The following is a 21,058-nucleotide window of genomic DNA, read 5'->3' as shown; positions in this document are numbered from 1 at the left end:
CACTTAATTCTCTAAAAAAATAAAATAAATAAATAAATAAAGCAATAGTATTATTATTACTTGTCGTCTCCTCTCAAGTCTGATCACGAGAGGGGACGACAAGTAATAATAATAATATTGCTTTTTTATTTATTTATTCATTTATTTATTTTTTTTTTTTTTTAGAGAACTAAGTGCTTTAAATTCTGAAAGTGGGAGTTTTTGTTTGAAGAGAATCATGGCTGTTTGAAAGCAGACTTTCTCAGAAGGAACTGAACGTGAGACTGCCTATAAGATGAAAAAACAGTCCTTGATTGATGACATCTCCAGTTGGGATGAAAATTAAAGAAAAAACTTGAAATCTGTATACTTGTGGGGGGGGGGGGGGGTGGGGGGGGGGGGGGGTGGGGGGGGGGGGGGGTGGGGGGGGGGGGGGGTGGGGGGGGGGGGGGGTGGGGGGGGGGGGGGGTGGGGGGGGGGGGGGGTGGGGGGGGGGGGGGGTGGGGGGGGGGGGGGGTGGGGGGGGGGGGGGGTGGGGGGGGGGGGGGGTGGGGGGGGGGGGGGGTGGGGGGGGGGGGGGGTGGGGGGGGGGGGGGGTGGGGGGGGGGGGGGGTGGGGGGGGGGGGGGGTGGGGGGGGGGGGGGGTGGGGGGGGGGGGGGGTGGGGGGGGGGGGGGGTGGGGGGGGGGGGGGGTGGGGGGGGGGGGGGGTGGGGGGGGGGGGGGGTGGGGGGGGGGGGGGGTGGGGGGGGGGGGGGGTGGGGGGGGGGGGGGGTGGGGGGGGGGGGGGGTGGGGGGGGGGGGGGGTGGGGGGGGGGGGGGGTGGGGGGGGGGGGGGGTGGGGGGGGGGGGGGGTGGGGGGGGGGGGGGGTGGTTGTCCCCGCTAGGGGACAACATCAGGACTGTTAGGAGAACAATAGCTTCATCACTTCTTTCTCGGTTACTGTGTTGTAGTGCCTACGTGCACGTGCCTTTTTTGTAAGTTCCTTTTGAAGATGGCAATGTGACATTACCGAAATATCGGAAATATTTATTAAAGTGTAATTTAATTTATATTCGTATCTACGTTGTCAATTTTATATTGATTTAGTAATGCATAACCAACGTATAAGCCTGTCTATGAGAATTACCATCTCAGATGTGTTATTATATATATATAATACTTTTGAGATGATTTTAGACAATGAAAATTTCCATTTATGCAAATATCAATAAAAAAAATTGTTAGAACATTAAATCTGTATTATGTAAATAGAAATTTTACAGAAAAATACATAGCTTCATAGGTTGCAAATCTCTAATTAAAAATGGAAGTTTGAACTGATGTTAAATCACTTGCACTGTTATTTAACTCTGTGAAAATAGAATATATTAAACTCTCTTCAGATGATGTTATCCCCTCTTTTTAAAGAATAACATCATCCATAAATTTTTTCAGATTGTGGATTTTAAGAATTCATAAGTACCTGTTAGATTTATTTTATCTGTGTTGGTATACATAAGTTATTCCTAGATCGGATGGATTTTCATGATTCAGCACTCGAATTATAAACATGTGTTGAGCAATCTCTGTTCAGAGAATGGATGCATGTCAGAAACCTAAACTGTCATTCAGTTTAGGTTTTGATCAGTTCATTTATTGGCCAAACATATGGAATTGATAGTATTAATTCTTCATTAGCCGGATTCAGTTTGATAAGTTTGAGAGTTAAAATATATCAAATCACTTCAATTTTGTTTTCAGCTGTACTTGCAAAATTAGGCAAAACAAAATTATGTCTCCTGTTATATATGTAAACCAGAAATGAATTAATAGTTTCAAGTTCTGTTCTGACACAAAAACACTCATCAGATATTTTCACAGAAATTGCAGCAGTTGTTATAAATTTTGGAATACTGTATATTTTTCATGAAATTCTTGTGGTCACTCAAGACAGTTGATTGAATCTGGCCTACTTACCAAATTATTTTGTGGTCTGCCATAATCCCTTTGCAGTTGGATTTTCAGTCTCATCTTTGGTCATAAGTTATGTGCCCTGCTCAATGATATTCTTTCTCCTGTTCATAAATGACTCAGTCCTTTCCACAGTCTAGTGCTATACCAGTGATTGTACATTCTTCTTTACTTATTGGTTACTGTCCTCTTTCGTGAGTCTTCTTTGTTTCCACAACCTCCAGGAGTCTCGGTTTCTTGCATGGCTGGTGAACTGTCTGTAAATCTGTAATCCGGAGTTGACTTTTATCGATGTTATCCATTTAGTTCTTGGTCTTCCTTTTTTTTTTTCTTTTTTTTTCTTCTAATCTTGCATACAGAGCGAGGTTGGATAGCCTTTTTTGGTGGCATTCTCTTGACATGTCCATACCATTGAAGTTGTTTTCCTTTTATCCTTTCTATTAATGAGTCTGTATAGTTTAGGTCTTGTCTTACAATTTTATTTATTTTTCTGAGACATTTCATCTCAAAAGCCTCCAGTTTTTGTATCTCTGTCTTCTTGAATGTCCAAGTTTCTGAAGCGTATAGCACAGTCAGGCAAACCTAGGCAATCGCCTATGGGCGCCAGGTTTTGCTACATATAAAACTAACAGGAACTCTCTTTTTCCATTAAATTCATGTATGTAAGCATACCATTTCTTTGCTGGATGTATATAGACGTCCAGCAAACCTGGATAATATTCTGTCCACCTGCTGAAAGAACATGGATAAGAAGTGTAGTTTGACAGTCATGTCCATTAGAAGGGACAATAATCCTTCACGCTGAAAAGAACACTTAACTAGATTACTTGGCGTATGTAGTAGCTATGTTCAGTTGCCTACAGCAAGAAACGCTGTTGCTTGCCGTTTGTTCAGTAACCGGAATCTAAGTTATATCAGACTAAATACTTATGAGTTATATTCATTTTACTGCTTGTTTTTATCGTATAATTATAGTTTTTAATGCCAGCGCAAAATAAGAAATCCTTTCATACTTTCTTCACTTCATATTGTATCACTATGGAAGATCAATGTCACAATCAATTTTTTGGGTAATTATTTTAATCACCAATACATTTTAAAATTCTCCCAGAACTTGATTGAAGATAATTATTTTATAAATTCATGAAAATCCGAATCTAAAACTGAATACAGCCTCCATCTGTTCCAAATTAAGTTTTCTTTTTTATTCATAATCTTAGTTCGAAGGTTAGTTCACAGATTGCGCAAAGGTTCACACTTTTAAATTTTGCTTTATAGAGAATCATATGTAAATCTTGAATCATATCATGTAATACATAATTTTTATAAACGTAATCTGTAGGTTTTTGCATTTCATCTTTCTTGGTTTCCCCCAATCACTCCCTACAAATCGAAATAAATGGCAGTTATGAAGTCAACTGTTATGTACATATTTTCAGTATTATGAGGCAGTTTTGAAGTAGCGATGTTTTCCCTACACTTTATCCTTCGAAACATGTGTAGGTGCATGCGTCAAAATGAAATTTTATTTCCAAAATTTTCGTAACAGAATTAATTCGCCTTTAATGGCTAACTCCCCCCCCCCCCCTCCTCCCAAAATTATCACCACAGTAGAAGTGGCGTTTGCACTCTACAGTGCTTGGCCGCACGACAAAAGGAGTTTGAATCTAGTCGCCGACTAGAGGAACTTTTTCTAAACCTTTTCTCGACCGGTTCCAGAGTTAGTTGATCTCTGGCACGGGCTAGCGGGTTTTCCCTCACGTAAACTCAAGAAAATTGGCTGTCGAACCCACACTATTTTCAGACATTAAATATAATGTGTTAGGGACCACCAGATGGTGGCACTTACTAGCCACCTTCTTCACTGTGTGCCGATTAATTAGTGATAGCCTTGGGCCAGCTATCTCTGATTGGCTACCAGTGGAGATTGAACTGCCCACTCAGTCTCCAAAAGTTAGATAGGGCTTAAAAACGGCCTCGACTACTTCCTATATACGGGAACAAAAAGGCATTAGCTGATTTTTTTTTTTTTTACACACACAAAATACTGCTAGATAACATATGTGCACTTTCTTTTTGTTTGAATTCGTTATTTTTCCAAAGTAATTGTACTGTTGCAGTTTTAAACAAAAGACAAAGGCGAAAAATCTCTGATAAAATACCATTGGATATAAATTTTTGATATTAAAAAGACTCGCAATCGGAAACCCTATTTTAACATCATTTGTTGTTCATTAAAAAAAAAAAATCGTTCCTAAAGTTGAAATGTGCGACCTATATAATTTTATTTTGCAAGGAAAGAAAGCAAAATGTCATATTTATTTCAATAAACGTTTTGATTATTTATTTTCGCACATGTGAAATTCGTTTTTATTTGGGAAGAGACAATAAATAAATTGTGCAGCAAAAAAGGGTCAGATATCGTAAGACAGTAAAGGAAATTCCAAGTAATACAGTGCACATAAAGACAATAATCCTTTAACAGTGGGGGGGGGGGGGTGATTGCATTTTAACAGATAGAATGCTGATGAAGTTTCATCAGCATTCTACATTTTTTATTAGGTCAAAGGGATTTTGAGTATATTTGCAAACAGATATATTCAACATAACTTAGCCAGTTTTGTTGTAAAAAGTGCCACATTTGAAGAAATATTAGCGGCATAATAATAAAATAGCAAAATCCATAATGCTTCAAAATAACTTGATAATTTTGATAATACCAAAACAAGATGAGACACATCTGTAGAAATCTATTATTATTAGAGTCCTTTTAATTATTAACTCTATAAAGATATATTTAATAAATTGGTTGTATTTTTGTGTTTTTAATTAAATAAACTAGTTTCATTTTGTCACAGATGGTTTTTGCTTCTGAACTACCTGGACTATTGTTCTTGTATTACTAAATAATTAAAATTACTAAAAAATATTACTAAATTCCAATCTCCTTCTCTGGAAATTTTCTCTTACTAAATGTTTGACTTGTGTTGACCAGTCACTGACTTTGCAGTTTAATCCATAATGTTCTTAAGAATATTTCACCCTGTGATTTCCTAGAATCCTGTTAGGAAAGAACAGATCGCTGAGTATTGAACTTGCGATCATTTTGAAACACGTTTCTGAAACAACAGAGGTTTTTTGTGTGCTGCTGCTATTTGTATTAATTAGTGGGTAAGAGCAGTTTCTATATCACATAAACAGAGCGTATGATTTACAAGTTTATTATTATTTATAAATTAAATTGATTTTTCAGTTCATTTTTATGTGCATCAAGATTCTAGCTATTTTAGAGTAAAAAAGTGGATGTTAGAGAGCATAGCAAGTTATCATTACTATTGATTGCTTCTACGTTTTAACTAAAGCTGGAATTATTATACTTATTACTGCAACTTAAAAAAATCAAATCTGGAGTTGAATAAATCTTATTAATTGTGCAATAAAGTTGGAGCTGAATTAATCCTATATATATTATTTGCTTTTTATACTAATGTTATTAAAATTAGTTATCATGGAAATATTGACTTTTATTTTCAATAAACTAAAAAAAGTGCTTATTTTTGAGGCCACATAATGATGTTGCACCTCGGGTCTCCAAAAGTATAAATGCGGTCCTGGACACTGTGTGTTTGTAATGCTGGCAGTGAACGCTCATTTTCTGTACTTAAACGCGTTAAAAATATTTACACAATTCGTTAAGTCAGATACATTTGAGAAATTTGTCAATTATGTTAATAGAAAACGATATTGTTGAATTATTAGATTATAAATGTATGATAGTTAAGTTATAGTTATAACTTATACGGTATATATAATTGATAAATACTTCATTAAGTAAATGTATAAACATTTATTTGTGAATTACTGAATAGTTTAAAGTCCATATTTTTTATAAAGTTTATTTTTATTTATAAATATTTCAGTTACTGGATTTTGAAAATGGATAAAATGAAGAAAGTTTGAAAAAACAAGAAGGTGCATTTTTAAAATATCTTTGCCGAGAGGATCGTAATCGCATACAAGAAAATCTTCAAGATTATTCGTTGGATAATTCGTCCATAGTTTCAATTAATGAATTTTTTTTTATTAAGTTTATTTTTATTTATAAATATTTCAGTTACTGGATTTTGAAAATGGATAAAAAGAAATCAGGTTTTCAATATCGCAAATGTAAAGCGGAAAAGGAAGAAAGTTTGAAAAAACAAGAAGGTGCATTTTTAAAATATCTTTGCCGAGAAGATCGTAATCGCATACAAGAAGAAAATCTTCAAGATTATTCGTTGGATAATTCGTTTATAGTTTCGATTAATGAATTGGAGGAGAATTCTACAGATACCAAAACTTGGATTAAAACATCGAAGGAGAAATCTACAGATCATGAGTATTGTTGTTTTTGAAGCTGGTTGTTCTACAGATCCAATCATAAAAGGATTTGATTTTACAAATTTAAATTATAATGATCCAGCGACAGGGGTACTGTAAAATTTTCCAATATCAATCAGTTACGTCAACTATTAGTTGAACATGGACCTGAACAGATTCATAATTTTGATTTTCTGAAAGATAACAATAATAGATTTTCAATGCCTCATTATACTCAAAGACTATTTAACGGCGAGACAATGCAGCGTTTGTGGTTATTGTATTCAAAATCCACGGATTCTGCATTTTGCTGTTTATTATTTGGTCAATGTCGGATTAACCTTGCTGATTCAGGATTGAGGGACTTGAAAAATGCTTCTTCTATTTTAGTTGCACATGAAAAAAAGTCAAAGACATGTTGAAAATTACCATAAGCGGAAAGAATTAGAATAAAAGAAAAGAAAACTATTGATGAAGAGAACTTGCTAGTTATTAGAAAAGAGGAGAAACATTGGGTGAATTGCTTTAGTTCAGACGGTAGCTATTCAAAATTTATCATTTCGAGGAATAAATGAGACATTGTTTTCGTATGGAAACGGAAATTTTTTGAAATTTGTCGAATTTCTAGCCAAGGTTGATCCAATAATGAACGAACATCTTCGAAGAATAAAAGATAAAGATATGTATGTGCATTATCTTGGAAAAGATATTCAAAATGAAATAATAAGCATCTTCGCCAATGCAATAAAAAAAAAAAGAAAATTTTAGAATCTGTTGTTGCTGCAAAATATTTTTCCATAATTATTGACTGTATGTCCGACATTGGTCACATGGAACAAATGAGCATAGTACTTCGATTTGTAGACACTAGTAATAGCACGGTTTCTATAAAAGAACCCTTTTTGGGATTTATAGAAATAATAAATACCACTGGAAAATTTTTTTAATGAAATACTAGGAACTCTAGACAAATTTTCATTACCAATACAAGATTTACGAAGTCAAGGATACGATAATGCCAGTAGTATGAAAGGTGACGTAAAAGGTGTGCAGCGATGAATTTCAAAAATATTAACCCGAGAGCAACGTATGTACCCTGTAGTTCACATTCATTAAATTTAGTAGTGAATTGCACTGCTAATACTTTAGATGCCACAGCATTTTTTGACGTGGTACATCATCTATATGTATTTTTTTACGGTTCGACTTGTCGATGGGAATACTTCAAGAGACACGTAAGTAATTTTACACTCAAACCAGTCTGTGATACACGATGAGAGAGTCGATTTGACTCATTAAAGCCCCTAAGATATAATTTGTCCGATGTTTGCGAAGCACTGCAAGAAATATCTCAAGATGATAGTTTATGTGAATTAAGTGGAAATACCATGAAAGTAGACGGAAGTAGTCTTCTTAAAACTTTTAAGGAAGTTCAAATTTATCGCATCCTTAGTAATGTGGTATAATAAACTTTACAAGTAAACAATTTCAGAATACAAGCCTTGATATAAATGGTGCCATAAATTGTATTAATGATACAAAGAACTTCTTAATGAAAATCCGAAATGAGAATGAATTTGAAAAGATGCGGAAAAAATCACTGAGGTCTTAGGTGTAATGCCTAATTTTGAACAAGAAACAGTTAGACTTAGAAAAAAGAAACAATTTGTGTATGAAGCAGAGGATGAATTCATAACAGATTTTAAACAAAAATTTAAGGTAGATTTTTATTTTTCAATTATTGATACCGCAATTGCATCTGCTGATGAAAAATTTAAGCACGTCTACAATTAACAAAAAGTTTGGTTTCTTTTAAATATATATAATTTCAAAAAATTACTTCAGCAGAACTGCTTAAAAAATGTTTGATAATGGAAAATTATTTAACACATAATACTTCTAGAGATATTGACGGAACAGATTTATGTAGTGAATTACAAATAATAGCAAGGTGAATTCCAGAAAATACTTCATTAGATGTCCTGTCATACATATGCAAAAATAATTTAGAAAATAGTGTTCCAAATGTTTTTCTTGCTCTGAGAATTTTTTCGACATTGCCAGTATCGGTAGCAAGTTCAGAAAGGAGTTTCTCAAAATTAAAACTTACACTCACTCACTCTACGATGGCTCAGGAACGACTCATTGGTCTAGCAATAATATCTATAGAGCATGAAATTGTATCTACAATCAATATAGATGAATTAATTCAAAACTTTGCCAAAGCCCGAAAGATTAATTTTTCATAATTTTTGTATTTAAGATGTAATAATTCTCTTGCTATACAGATATTAGAAATAATCATATATGTATACAAATGTTTTGATTAATAAATTTTATATATAAATGTTCATAATGATATTATTTTTATAAATATCCACTTGTGTGAGTATGACAAAATATATATACAGCAATCCCTCGATTAGTGCACCTAATGCGTTCTTTAAAACAGGCACATTAATTGAATATAATAACCTATGGGAAAAAGTATAATTCGTTCCTCGAATTTCTTTTTTGAACCTTAATTTTTTTATAAAAGAATTAAGGTATGTCTCAGGGCCTAGTTAAAGTAATATCATGAAGCTGAAAGACATATTCAGAATATAAATTTTATTATTCTACTTCTTAACAAAGAATTGAGCTAACGTAGTTTGGCTGGCATTTTGTTTCTTTTTTTCATACAACCGACCCTATTGCCTCTTCTACTCTGCAAATTTTACTGTTTCTCTATTCATCAGTGTCAGCCTCTGCAATGCTGCTTAAAAACTTCGCTTGTACGAAAAAAATATTATACGCCACCGATTGTTATAATCCGCTTGCAGGCAATTTTTATGACTGATCATAAACAGCGGTATTCTCTTTCTCATATGCTGAAAGGTTTCGATGTGTGAAAATTAACGATACACAAATGTTATTAGACGCTCTGGGTCTGAGCTTTTTGACATATTCTCGAATATTATTCTCCTCAGAATATTTCCACTATAAAATATTTATTCATAAAAAATGCTTAGAAAACTAAAATGACAAATTCCAGAAACTTCTGCGGAACACTTATTCCTTCCGCAGAGCACCTTCCGCAGAGCACAGTTTGGGAAACCCTGGTATACGTAGTGTAGTATGCCATTAAAAATAACTTTGTAAAATGTTTTAAATTGGTAACTAAATTATTTCATTCTGGTGAGTGATTTTTTAAAATAGTTAACCATAAAAATTTTTAAAATCTGTAACATTTATTTTTAAGATATATATATATAGGCGCACTAATCGAATTTGGGTATAAAAAAAAATGATTTTTTTTTATACATTAATTTCTGCATAGGCATATTGCATAGGGGTGCCTAAATTTTCTTTGCCCAGGGCCATCAGATACTCTCGCACCGCCCCTGACCACAATGGATATTATAATTGCATTATATAATTTTATTTTTAGAGGTTTGGAGATTTTAACTAGCTACATTCTTCTTTATGATTTGAAAAAACCTTGCAGTTCTCATATATATCACAGACTAAAAGATCTATATTCAAAGACTTAAACACTGATGTCCTCGCAGCATTTCAGTGCTATGACTTTCAACTTCATTGCCACTAACCATATTTCTATTTCTCTCTTATTTCATACAAGAACTGAACTTCACCTCTCCATCATCAGTGAATATAATAGGCACTTAAGTGTCCATGACCTTCAAGGTATCCTTGGATATTGCAACTGTAATTTGAGAATAAGATGGTTAGCCATATATAGGTATATTTTTGTCTGTAAATTGCATGTTTTCTATTGCCTGGTGGCAGGATGAAAATCCAAAGTTTATGGGAGGAAAAACCATGCTGTGTATCAAACCAGCTAACTCACCAGTTGAAAAGCCCTGACTTTCCTTTAATGAAACCCAAGTCTCCATGCAAAATTAGGTCTTTCTTCGCATAAGTAGATCACAGCCATGCTCTCCTTATCCCTTTAAAAAAAAAAAAAAACTTTTCTATTTAAAGCATTCCTTCCCACCCATACAATTGCTGTCATTGTATGAATCCCAAATCTACTGTTCTCGCATATGGAGTGGTGCACCAAAAATCTCTGCAAAAATGCTTTATGCCATTTCAGAGGAGGGCAGTCCACTTAACTGGTGACTACTCTCCCACAGACTTGCTCCGCTCGTCTCACTATCACTTCCTGGTTAACATCCCTTCTCTTTCCATATCTCAACATAATGAACCAATTTCTTGTCTTCCTCTTCTTTTGTTCTCTCTACTTTCAGTCTTCCCTAAGGACAGGGGCCCTTAGGGAATAATTCTTAATTAATCTTTTGAACAATTGGCTGTAGCCTTTAGGGAAGACTGAAGGTAGAGAGAATAAAAGAGGAGGAAGACAAGAAATTGAGATATGGAAAGAGGGGGGGGGGGGGTATTTTTTTTGCTTGTTTTTGAGAATTTCTGAAACATTTCCATAAATTTTTCTCATAGCTCTCTGACATTATTATACTCATTAAGTTCCACTACTTTGTGTGCTTCAACATGGCACAGTGCTGTGATGATGATTTCTCCTTTATTCTCTTAGGGTTGATCCACACCAGAGAAAATGTCTGCATCTCTCATTAAAGTGTTACTCATCATTTTCAGAACCTTCTAAATGTTCATCTGCTACATTTCACTTAAATCTTTTACATTTAGAAGAAATTTCCTTCATGATTAACTATGCATTATACTGGAAGTCAACAGCTGAGCCATGGCATATAAGGTCCAGGACTTTATTTCCTCCTCAAAATTTGTCATATGCATTAGCAATGGTGTTCGTAAAAGGCTAGTGCGGTTTAATTGCTGAAATTTGTGTGTAGCAATCCTTCACTTTACTAAAAAAAAAAAGACCAAACTTGGAAAACTGTTTTAAAATCAGTCTTCAAAAATGTCTCTGTGTATTTATAATAATACATATAGAAAAATTTCACCTGCAGTGCTCAGATACCCCATCTTTAAAAAAAAAAAAAGCTTCATTTGATTATTTTGAGTTGCATTCATTCATAACAGCATAGGACTGTCAAACATCCGTTGAACAGTTTGTCCAGAAGTGTTTTTGTAGACAAACATTTCTAATGCCTATCTGAAAAGACTAACTCAGCCAATCCCCTTACACAGAAAATTTACATATACTGTGCTTTACTTAAATCTAATTACCCATGCAGATGATGTAGAGAAGTTGCTTCCAATGCTTTATGCATACACATTGGGTAACAGTTCCATCTACTTGCTTTTGATTGAGCAATATGAAAGCAAGGCTAAATCTAAGCCTTCACAAGATGACTTTTTTTAATACTCCTTCATTTGGAAGGATCTGCAAATTCCTCTAGCTTCCTTTTTGGTATTGATACAAACTATTTGAATTCCAGTGCCATATTTTTCTACAAGCTTTGTTGCAGGTTCTTCATTTTACTGAAGTTTTGCTGTTTTTCAGACACAGATGTACACTGTAAGCTTGGGTTGATAAATTATCATGTTACAAAAAATCCACCAACAACTCCTTTAGCTAGGATTCATTTCTTAATTATCTGTTTAGGTTTTCTTTATGCCACAATACTTTCACTTCTGTGTGTGATGTTTTTCCATTTCAGCATTTGTTCATATCACTCTACTTTTAATTAGCTCCCAGGAGTTCATATTTAGCAATTCACCCATTTGAGGATACCAGTGTATTATAGGCTGAACAATCTCGTACACTGGATAACGAACTAGTGTTTTGATGCTCTAATATACAGGATACCATTAGGGAGTCCCTAGTTATCTCAATCTTTTGTATTCTTACCAATATAATACAGTATAAATTAAGAGATGTGTTGCCACAATCTCTGTCAAATTAAGATGCAATTGGTAAATGTAAAAGTTTTTTTTTTTCTTCTTAGAAATACAAGTGATAATTACTTTTAATTTCTGTGTAGTAGTGAGTTATATTGTCATTACTTTCCCTTCAGATACTGGAGATAGAGGAGAAACCCCTTCATACATCAGCAGGAGATATACATCGTAGCAAACTGGACACCACTGAACCTCCGCCTCCTGGACAAGAAATTCTGCAATAACTGGTTTATATATTTTGTAACTTTTAGTGAAATAATTTTCTTCATATGTAAACTTACACCTATAGTAATCTGGCAAAAACCAGTGACTGATGTTTATATATTTATTTCAAAGAAATATGTACATAATATACTTTGTACAAGGCATGCTGCTTAAAAAAATAAGTGAAATGCTGACTGAAGCATTGACTAGCCGAATTTCAGAAATAAAGTACTAATTGTACAAATTACTTTTTTTATAATATACTTATTGTTTATATTAAATTGCATATAAAAAGTACAAATGTGCCAAAAACTAAAGATAACGCTTCTATTATAAATATAAAATCATACATAAATTACAATTGGGATCACAAAGCCTAACAAGTAGGCAACAGAAACGGATTTTGTTATTACGCTGGCATTGGTAGACATGGAGGGCAATATTGGACCATTTTTTCTTTCTCTTTGAGCAAAAGTCTTGCACACACAACCAATCATCACTGCATTTCCCTTTGCAACAACCATTCCCGGAATTTCTGAAGTTGTGCTGTAGCCGACTGTGATTCTTCTTGTAATCTTTGGTTATCTTCTTTTAGTTGCTGTACAATTTGTTCCAAAGTTGCTTTCTGATGCTGCTCCTGAAAGGGGGAAAAAAAAAATCACTTTTGAATAGTTAGGCTACTAATTTTTTTTTTTAAAGTTCTATATTATGCTTCTGTCTTTCGCAACCACACATCAGTGACAGAGTTTGAAGAGGCTTTAAGGGAGTTGTTTTTTGTTATGCAATCCTCTATGATGGCAGAAGGAAGTTTTCTCTCAAGAAAATTTATTTTACATAAATGCTTATATAATATATTTATTTATAGGCATTTTTCAAAATACTGTGATCACTGGCAAATGCATATTAAATATACCTCGAAATGTTCAAACCCCACAGGCAGTTATGGCATTAGGCCTCACATGAGTATGAAATTAAGATTTTGATAGTTAATGGCACTGTTCTCAGGGTGAATAATATTTATTTCAGTTCTTGTGGGAATGTATGCCATAAGTAATAAGCCTTAACTGCAAAAATGATTCCCTGGTCCATTGACTGTAGTAATGATATAGTGTTGGTAAAAACATGACCTAGGGTGAAGGTCATCTAAAGATGTTTGATGTCCAGGACCATTGTCCAGCACAAGCAGAATTTTAAAGGGAATTTTCCTTTTCCAAACAATAACACTCCACAGCAGAAATAAAACAGTTCAAGAACCAATCTTCAAACATAGCAGGTGTGACCCAGGCATTTAAATCTGACTTCCAAATAACGAGAAGAGCTGCTTTAATAATGCAGCAAAGTGCAGGTTTGTCTACATGCACGAAAGAAACTAGTTCCCAAATTATTAATTTAATTATCCTTGTGGGGAGCCCTTTCATAAGTACAGAACACTGTAAATTGGGTCGTCTGTAACCCATGGGCCACCTGTATTTTTTTAAAATTGGGCATTGAATGGTAGATGGCTTGTGGGAAAGCTATATTGTGTTTCTCTGAACTCTCAGAAATCAGTCCTCTTAATGAATCAACTTTTTGTAGCCTTTCAATTAAACCACATGATCAAGGCAAAACATTAAAGCTGATGTCACAGTCTACTATTTTAATTGATTATGGGAATTTTCAATTTATTGCAAATGGAAGAACTGTAGAATATTTTCTGAATCATGAAAGATAGCTGAAATAGTGAAATGTTGGTCCTTGTTGGATACCTAAACAGAAGGGAGGAAACAGCTAAATAACAATGTATCATGCTTAAACAAAAAGACAATTACACCCTGTTAAATAAGAACCCTCCTGTTTTCATGAGGAAAGCAGGAAGAGTAGTTAAACATCAGCTACTGGAACAAACTCTCAACAGAATTCAAGATAGGTGCCATCAGCATAAAAGATGTATTAACAGAAAAGAAGCAGAAGAATTGGAAAGGTACCACACACACACACACAGAGCTGATGCTAGTAAAACAAAAACGGATAAGATTTTTTCTAAATGACAACTACAATTATTCAGGCATTAATGATGATGAAAAGGAAAGAGCATGCTTTGTCAACACTAAACATAAAAATAGTCTGCTTGAATAACAAATCATATGTAAAAACAGGATAATGGGAAATTGACCAAACATTCTTATATATTTGGTATTCATTTATTATTCCTTCTCTGCTGTTTAGTCTCCAACAAACACCACCATTTCCATATTTCAGGTATCTTCTGTCATGATTCAAAAAAAATTCTGCAGTTCTGGAATTTCCTCTGTGACCAGAAGTACAATTAAGTCTTAATATTTAAATGTAAGGATATGTGCTTTGCATCATGAGATACCAAGGCAACTGATGTGAAGTCATTAGCTTCTATATACAAGTAGCCCAGTCATGGTTTGCATGTGAAGTTACTTCACATGCAAACTTTGTTTGCTTATATGTGGATAAAGGATGAAATCAAGAATATAATTTCTTGGCATTTTTAATTTATAGTATAACCAAGTGATAAAACTTTCAACATTATCTTTAATCCAGAGTAATTTAGTAATATAAGATGTGACCTTTTGATTACTTGTATACAGAAATATGACTTCTGGATTACTTTAACCTTGATATCACACTGATTTGACCTCAATAAAGGTTGAAACCGGTCTTTCCCATAATGCATATAATTGAGCATTTCTGATCGAATGTCATATATTCCTGCTGCCTTTCCAACTTTCAGACTTTTTCTACTTCAAATATGGATATGTATTCCTGATTGCATGCCTTTTGGGTATTTTTACCACTGTACTGTCTGTCAAACAGTGAGCCGAGTGAATACGATTATAAGCAAAGTGTAAAAACTCGATTGTAGATTAAATATTAAATATTCCAAAGCACATTACATCGATTTTTTACTTAGGTTAAGTCCCATGTGAATATTGTAAAAAAATAAACTTTGTTTGTCTCGGTATAGTTTGTATTAGATGTTTTTGTAAATAACTCTTTTGAAGCTAACTGTATATACTTCTTTAATAAGAATATATTAGAGTGTTAAAAACAAAGGCAATGTTTTTGTCGCCAAAGCTGTACATGGCAGCATTAGAAAGATTGTTATTGAAATAACTTGTATGTATGTATGTATGAGAAAGGCTTGCGGGCTCTAAGTGTAAACATCTCTCAAGTCAGTCAAGAAAGAGTTCAAACAACTTTCCGATGGCCAGCAACTTACAATCAAAAGAAAGCGGAGGAGAACAAAAGGCGTGCCGAACTTGAAACTTAAGATAAGACTCATAACAATTCTTTGGGGGTTGCCAAACTTCATGCAAAGTCTCAGAGGAGGCCTAATAAAAAGGGATTGAAGCAAGCAGAAGGGGGTCCCAGTTCCAGAATTGCTGTCAGAGAGAGAGAGAGAGAGAGAGAGGAGGCCGCCCTGTCCAGAGTCGCCACCAGAGAGACTGCCCGGATCCATGTTGCTTGAGAGAGGAATTTCCTGCTTCCAGAAAGGAGCTTCTCAGTGCAAGATGTCACTAGAGAGAGACTACTTCTAGGCCGCAGACAAGGTTCCAAATTGCCAAGTTTCATTACGATTTGATGAATAAAACGACTTCACTGATATTGCTCAGTTAATGGTATTTATTCGCATGGTATTTCAAGATTATTCAAGTAAAGAAGAACTTTTAAAAATTATACCATTATTGGGGAGGACATTTTTTCGGCATTTGATGAATTTGTGAAACAACACAAACTTCCGTCTATTACTACTGATGGTGCTCCTGCCATGATAGGTAATAAATCAGGCTTCATTTCATTATATAAAAACGATGACAAATATCGATTTTTTAACGTACCACTGTATTATTCACCAACAAGTACTGTGTAGTAAAAGATTAAACACAAAAGATGTTTTGGATATTACATTTAAAATTGTAAATTCTGTTTGAGGAAAAGTCCTGCAATGGCAGTAATTTAAATTACAGGCAGATGATGATAGGGAACTTCTGTTGTACAATAATGTTCACTGGCTCAGCAGAAATCAATTTTTAGAAAGATTTCTGGTATTAATTAACGATATAAAAATTTTTCTTGATGAAAAAGGAGATATTTTTCCACAATTAAGTGATAAAGATGGTTGTTACACTTATCATTTTTAGTAGATTTCTGTACGAAATGAAGCAATTTAAATTTAGAGTTACAAGGTAGAGATAAAAATTTAATTGACATGTTAAGCTCAATAAAAACTTTCCAACAATACTTTTATTAAAGAAAAATATAAATGACTGCAAATTTAGACATCTCCCATATTTATTAAAATTTTTTGAACAAAAATCAAGAAATGCTTAGCTATGATTTAAAAGAATTTATTCGTGAAATAGAATTAGTTGAGGAAGAAATAAATTCAAGATTTAAAGATTTTAATAAAACTGAAATGATTGTATCTTTTATCAATAATCCATTTCAAGAAAACTTGAACATCACAGAAATTTCAAATAAAATTAGTGGGCTGTTTGATATAAACCAAGCTGAAGTAGAACCTGAGATAATAAACATTTAAAATTAATAAACAATGAAGTCATTTGGAAGTATGCACATGAAAAATTCCCAATATTAACTGATATTACATGAAAAATTCTGTCATGTTTTGGATTGACATACTTGTCAGAATCCGCTTTTTCAAATATGACTGTCATAAAAAATCAATTAAGAAACCAAATTACAAATGATCACTTGGATGATTGTCTGCAATTGGCCACTTCTTCATATCAACTTGACTATGAAAATATTGCGAGGTCCAAACAATGCCAAATTTCACATTAACTTTTTTTTTTTTTTTTAAATCAACCAGCATTCCTGTAACTTGTGAGTTTGTAATCAATCTGTTGTTTTTTCTAACTTTGGTTTTCCAAAATAGAGAAATATATATTTTATTCCAGTATATTTGTTTGTTTTTTTGTTGTATTAAAATAATTAAAAGTGATAAATAAATTTTTAAAAAATTTTTAAATACACAAATAAAGTTTTTAGTTGTGTATTTGTACATAATCAGATATCAGGTTGGGGGAACGTGATCCATATTTTTTTGTTGTATTAAAATAATTAAAAGTGATAAATAAATTTTAAAAAAATTTTTAAATACACAAATAAAGTTTTTAGTTGTGTATTTGTACATAATCAGATATCAGGTTGGGGGAACGTGATCCATATAAGAGAGTAGATCACCGAATAACTTTTTATAGAAAAGTAGCTTGCTTAGTAAAAAAGGTTGAACACCACTGATCTATAGTATCATCAGCTTCCAAAAAAAACTTGGCATCCTTTTGGGTTAAGATGGTACTTCTCTGCCAAACAGCTACTTACTCTGTATAAATCCCAAATCCGACCAATATTGAAATACTGCTTTTGTGTATAGGGTGGTGCAACTACAACCTCCCTAAAAATTCTTGAAGTTCAGTTGATAAATGACACTACTCTCTTCAGCCACTTTCCCAAAGAAGATCAGTTTCTGCATTGTCTCTTCTACAGATATTTCGATGGCCACTGTTCAGAAGAACCTGCATCTATTATGTCCCATCTCTGCAAGATCTACGGTAACTTGTGCTATCCCTTTATAGTTGAAATGCATACTCACCGAACCTGCTATTCCAAATCATCTTTCATTCCTTCCACCTCAATTCTGTGGAACAGCCTCTCCTATGAAGCATTTCAAGAAAAATATCAACAGATTATTCTATTCATGACCCTGACCACACATGGCATCTGTTTGCTATAGGCTCTTCTGTCTTTCATGTGCAGGAGAAATATATATATATATATATATATATATATATATATATATATATATATATAAAGACAATGAATAATAGTGGAGATAATGTGCACCCAGGAAAGTCAAATGCATATGAAAGATTTATAGGGCAATTGATGCACCCACTTCTGTAATTGCTACTGCAAAGTGGATTGGACATCAAAAATACTTTACAGATTAGTGACTTATGAATGATATCAGTCACATGTTTCAATCATGAATTATCAAACATATCCTGAATACCCCTTGAATTCAATAAATTTGTGTCCATTATTATTAAGAGAGATCTTGAGGAAGTTAAGGACTCAAGGGACCACATACTATCTGCCGCACCAGTGCCATACCTATTCTTGAATTCATTCACACTACTTGAATACACACACACAAGATTCAATGGCATTCCATTCCAACCATGTACCACTTGGACAGAAAAATCTAGTTTTTATCTATCTTCTTCACAGCATTAATTCAAAACTTCCAAGGATGATCCTTTAATAATCTTTTCAGAAATTTGCAAGTCTCCATCATATCACTCCCTCTTTCTCCTATTTGCTAGTGTATGCCGTCTACAAATTCTCAATCTGTATTCATAATCCTGATATCATTTTTAGCTCTTTCTCTCCACTGTATCAGAATCACCACAGAAACCAGACCTGTGCATAATGGTCTAAGCGTAGTCTTATCAAGAGGCAAATTTTCTTCCTTATTTTTATATATCAAGCTTCATTTCAGCATTACAATTATCCTCTGAGTTGTATGTTAATATCTTTCCTATATGGTCCTTGAACTTCAACTTCCTATCTACTAAAACTTCAAAATCCATAGCCAGAATAGATTCTTGAAGCATAATCCCCACCAATATAATCATGACATTGGATATATCATTACACCACAGTGCATTACTTTATATTTACCATTTACCAATAGTGAACTGACAGCCATTTTCACATGCCCAGGATTCCAGTCTATTCAAATCATTCCACAAGTACTGCATAGGAGCTGGACTCCTGATTGCCCTGCCTATCTTTGATCATCAACAAAGAGCTGTATGCACCCTTCTGAATGTCATTAATGTATAGATTGAATAACAATGGACCAAATGCTTGTGGCACCTTAAATCTTGGAGACTTATCCCCTTTTTGATATGTCAGTCAATAACATATATCCATGCTATTATTTTATAATCCATTCCCATATTCTCCAATTTATACAATGGTCTTCCATGCTGGATCCTGACAAAAGCCTCAGGATAGTCAAAAATATAATATAGCCCTTGTCTAACCCAAAAGATAACATTATTATAGCATGGGAGCAAGGTGCTCAAACATGATCTTCCCTTAGTAAATCCATGCTGTTCATTGCAAAGTATGGTTTATATGTGAGCCATAACCAACTTTTCCAAAAATCTTCGCCACCATTCCACGTGTACTGATAGGTTGAAAGGCAGATATATCAACCTTGTGCAATGAGCTAATCATATGTTCTCTCCACTCCTACAGAATCTTCCCTGTTCTGAGACTAAAATTATATAGCCCAGGGGTTCCCAACCTTTTTGTTTCCTAGAGCACATTCTAAAATACCGGTAGGGCAACGGGTACCATCTATTTTTTCAAGCAAATTTTTTGAATTCTTTTGTTAAATGAATACATATAAAGTTTACATTATATAAAAAAAAATGTATATATATGTGTGTGTGTGTGTGTGTGTAAGTTAGTGTGATCTTTGGCATTGCATTTCATTGGCCAGTGCTTCATAATTAGGAGAATATGATGATATTCCAGTTCTTAAACTGGAATGAACAACTTCGAATGCACATCCACTTTACATTGTATGCGTTTAATACTCGCCATGTGTCATTAACGCATGCGTCATATAGCATGCCATGAATTGTTGCGTGATTATTTCAAACTATACAGCACACGGTTGAACAGCTGCGGGCACACGCAAATTGGTCGACAGGCGCCATGGTGCCCGCGGCATAGGGTTGGGAACCCCTGGAATAGCCAGTTCAACTGAACACTCTGTTAGCATCTGTACTGATATATACCATCAGTCCCTATTGCAGAATTGTTATTCATTTTGTGCAACAGCTCTAGTACCTCCTCCTCATGCACTTGAATTCCTTCATCCAGTGAAGAGGTAGCAGTGAGTTCAATGTTGCATATACCAGGTTGATAGCAAAAATGGCCACTCATTATTTGAACAATCTCTTCTGCATCTGTCACCTGCATATTATCTGCATTCAGTAGCATTATTCTTTCATATTCAATCTTTGTTTTACTTGCAGAGTCAAGTTCTTTCCATACTATACTACTATCACCACTCTTCTGTCTAGCTGCTTATAATTTTCATAATGGACATCATCCTTATGCACACAGTATTCCTTCGTCATCTTATTAAGGAAGAATCTCTTGCTACCGTATTTATTCTTTGAACTCCAGGGAAACATTTCAATATTATATCATTTAAGTATTTTTTTAATGCTTTCCGTCCAACAAATAATACCATGGCAAAGAACCCAGCATTCTTCTCAGAGGTTATAATTTCCTTCTTTGCAGTTCTGCATATAACATTCATAAATGTAACCATTTTCTCTCACGTGAGTACTACATGATCACTGTCACCAACTGGAGACAGAATAGCTACATTTTTAACAAAATCCCCTCTGGCACTCTTTGACCTCAAGTTCCTTCTGTGACATGCTGCCTTACAACAGCACAATCAATGTTTGGATAATTTAAGTATCCCATATTGTGACTATCACCGATCATCTATATTTGGTAATGTATTTCTTCATCACTAGCAATTAATCTGCTAGGTCTGTAACAGCCCCACTATGTATTTAATCTTGTCAGAATCTACCTCACACCATATGGCTTCATACTTATTGTTACATGAAAAACTGTTACTAGTACTGCAGTCA

At 34.3% G+C, this 21,058-nt stretch overlaps 2 protein-coding genes across 6 annotated transcripts in view; one reads left to right on the top strand and one right to left on the bottom strand.

Moving 5' to 3' along the window:
- Sym (symplekin scaffold protein) overlaps positions 1-12,579 on the top strand; it is a 649,809-nt gene extending 637,230 nt beyond the window's left edge. For both annotated transcript variants that reach the window (XM_090398863.1, XM_090398864.1), the window contains one exon: positions 12,245-12,579. In XM_090398863.1, the coding sequence (XP_090254989.1) occupies positions 12,245-12,352 (108 nt within the window). In that variant the 3' untranslated portion in view covers positions 12,353-12,579. The remainder of the gene's footprint in view (positions 1-12,244) is intronic.
- Positions 12,440-21,058, bottom strand: part of LOC150102608 (signal-induced proliferation-associated 1-like protein 2) — a 485,410-nt gene continuing 476,791 nt past the window's right edge. For all 4 annotated transcript variants that reach the window (XM_090398858.1, XM_090398862.1, XM_090398859.1 and 1 more), the window contains one exon: positions 12,440-12,969. In XM_090398858.1, coding sequence (XP_090254984.1) covers positions 12,829-12,969 — 141 coding nt within the window. In that variant the 3' untranslated portion in view covers positions 12,440-12,828. The remainder of the gene's footprint in view (positions 12,970-21,058) is intronic.

Source organism: Typopeltis vanoorti, chromosome 10, assembly GCF_054136105.1.
Source record: "Typopeltis vanoorti isolate ZY-2024b chromosome 10, IOZ_Tvanoo_1.0, whole genome shotgun sequence".
In the NCBI taxonomy this organism is placed as follows: domain Eukaryota; kingdom Metazoa; phylum Arthropoda; class Arachnida; order Uropygi; family Thelyphonidae; genus Typopeltis; species Typopeltis vanoorti.
Note: the sequence above shows the minus strand (reverse complement) of the source record. Positions and strands in the feature narration are given on the sequence as shown.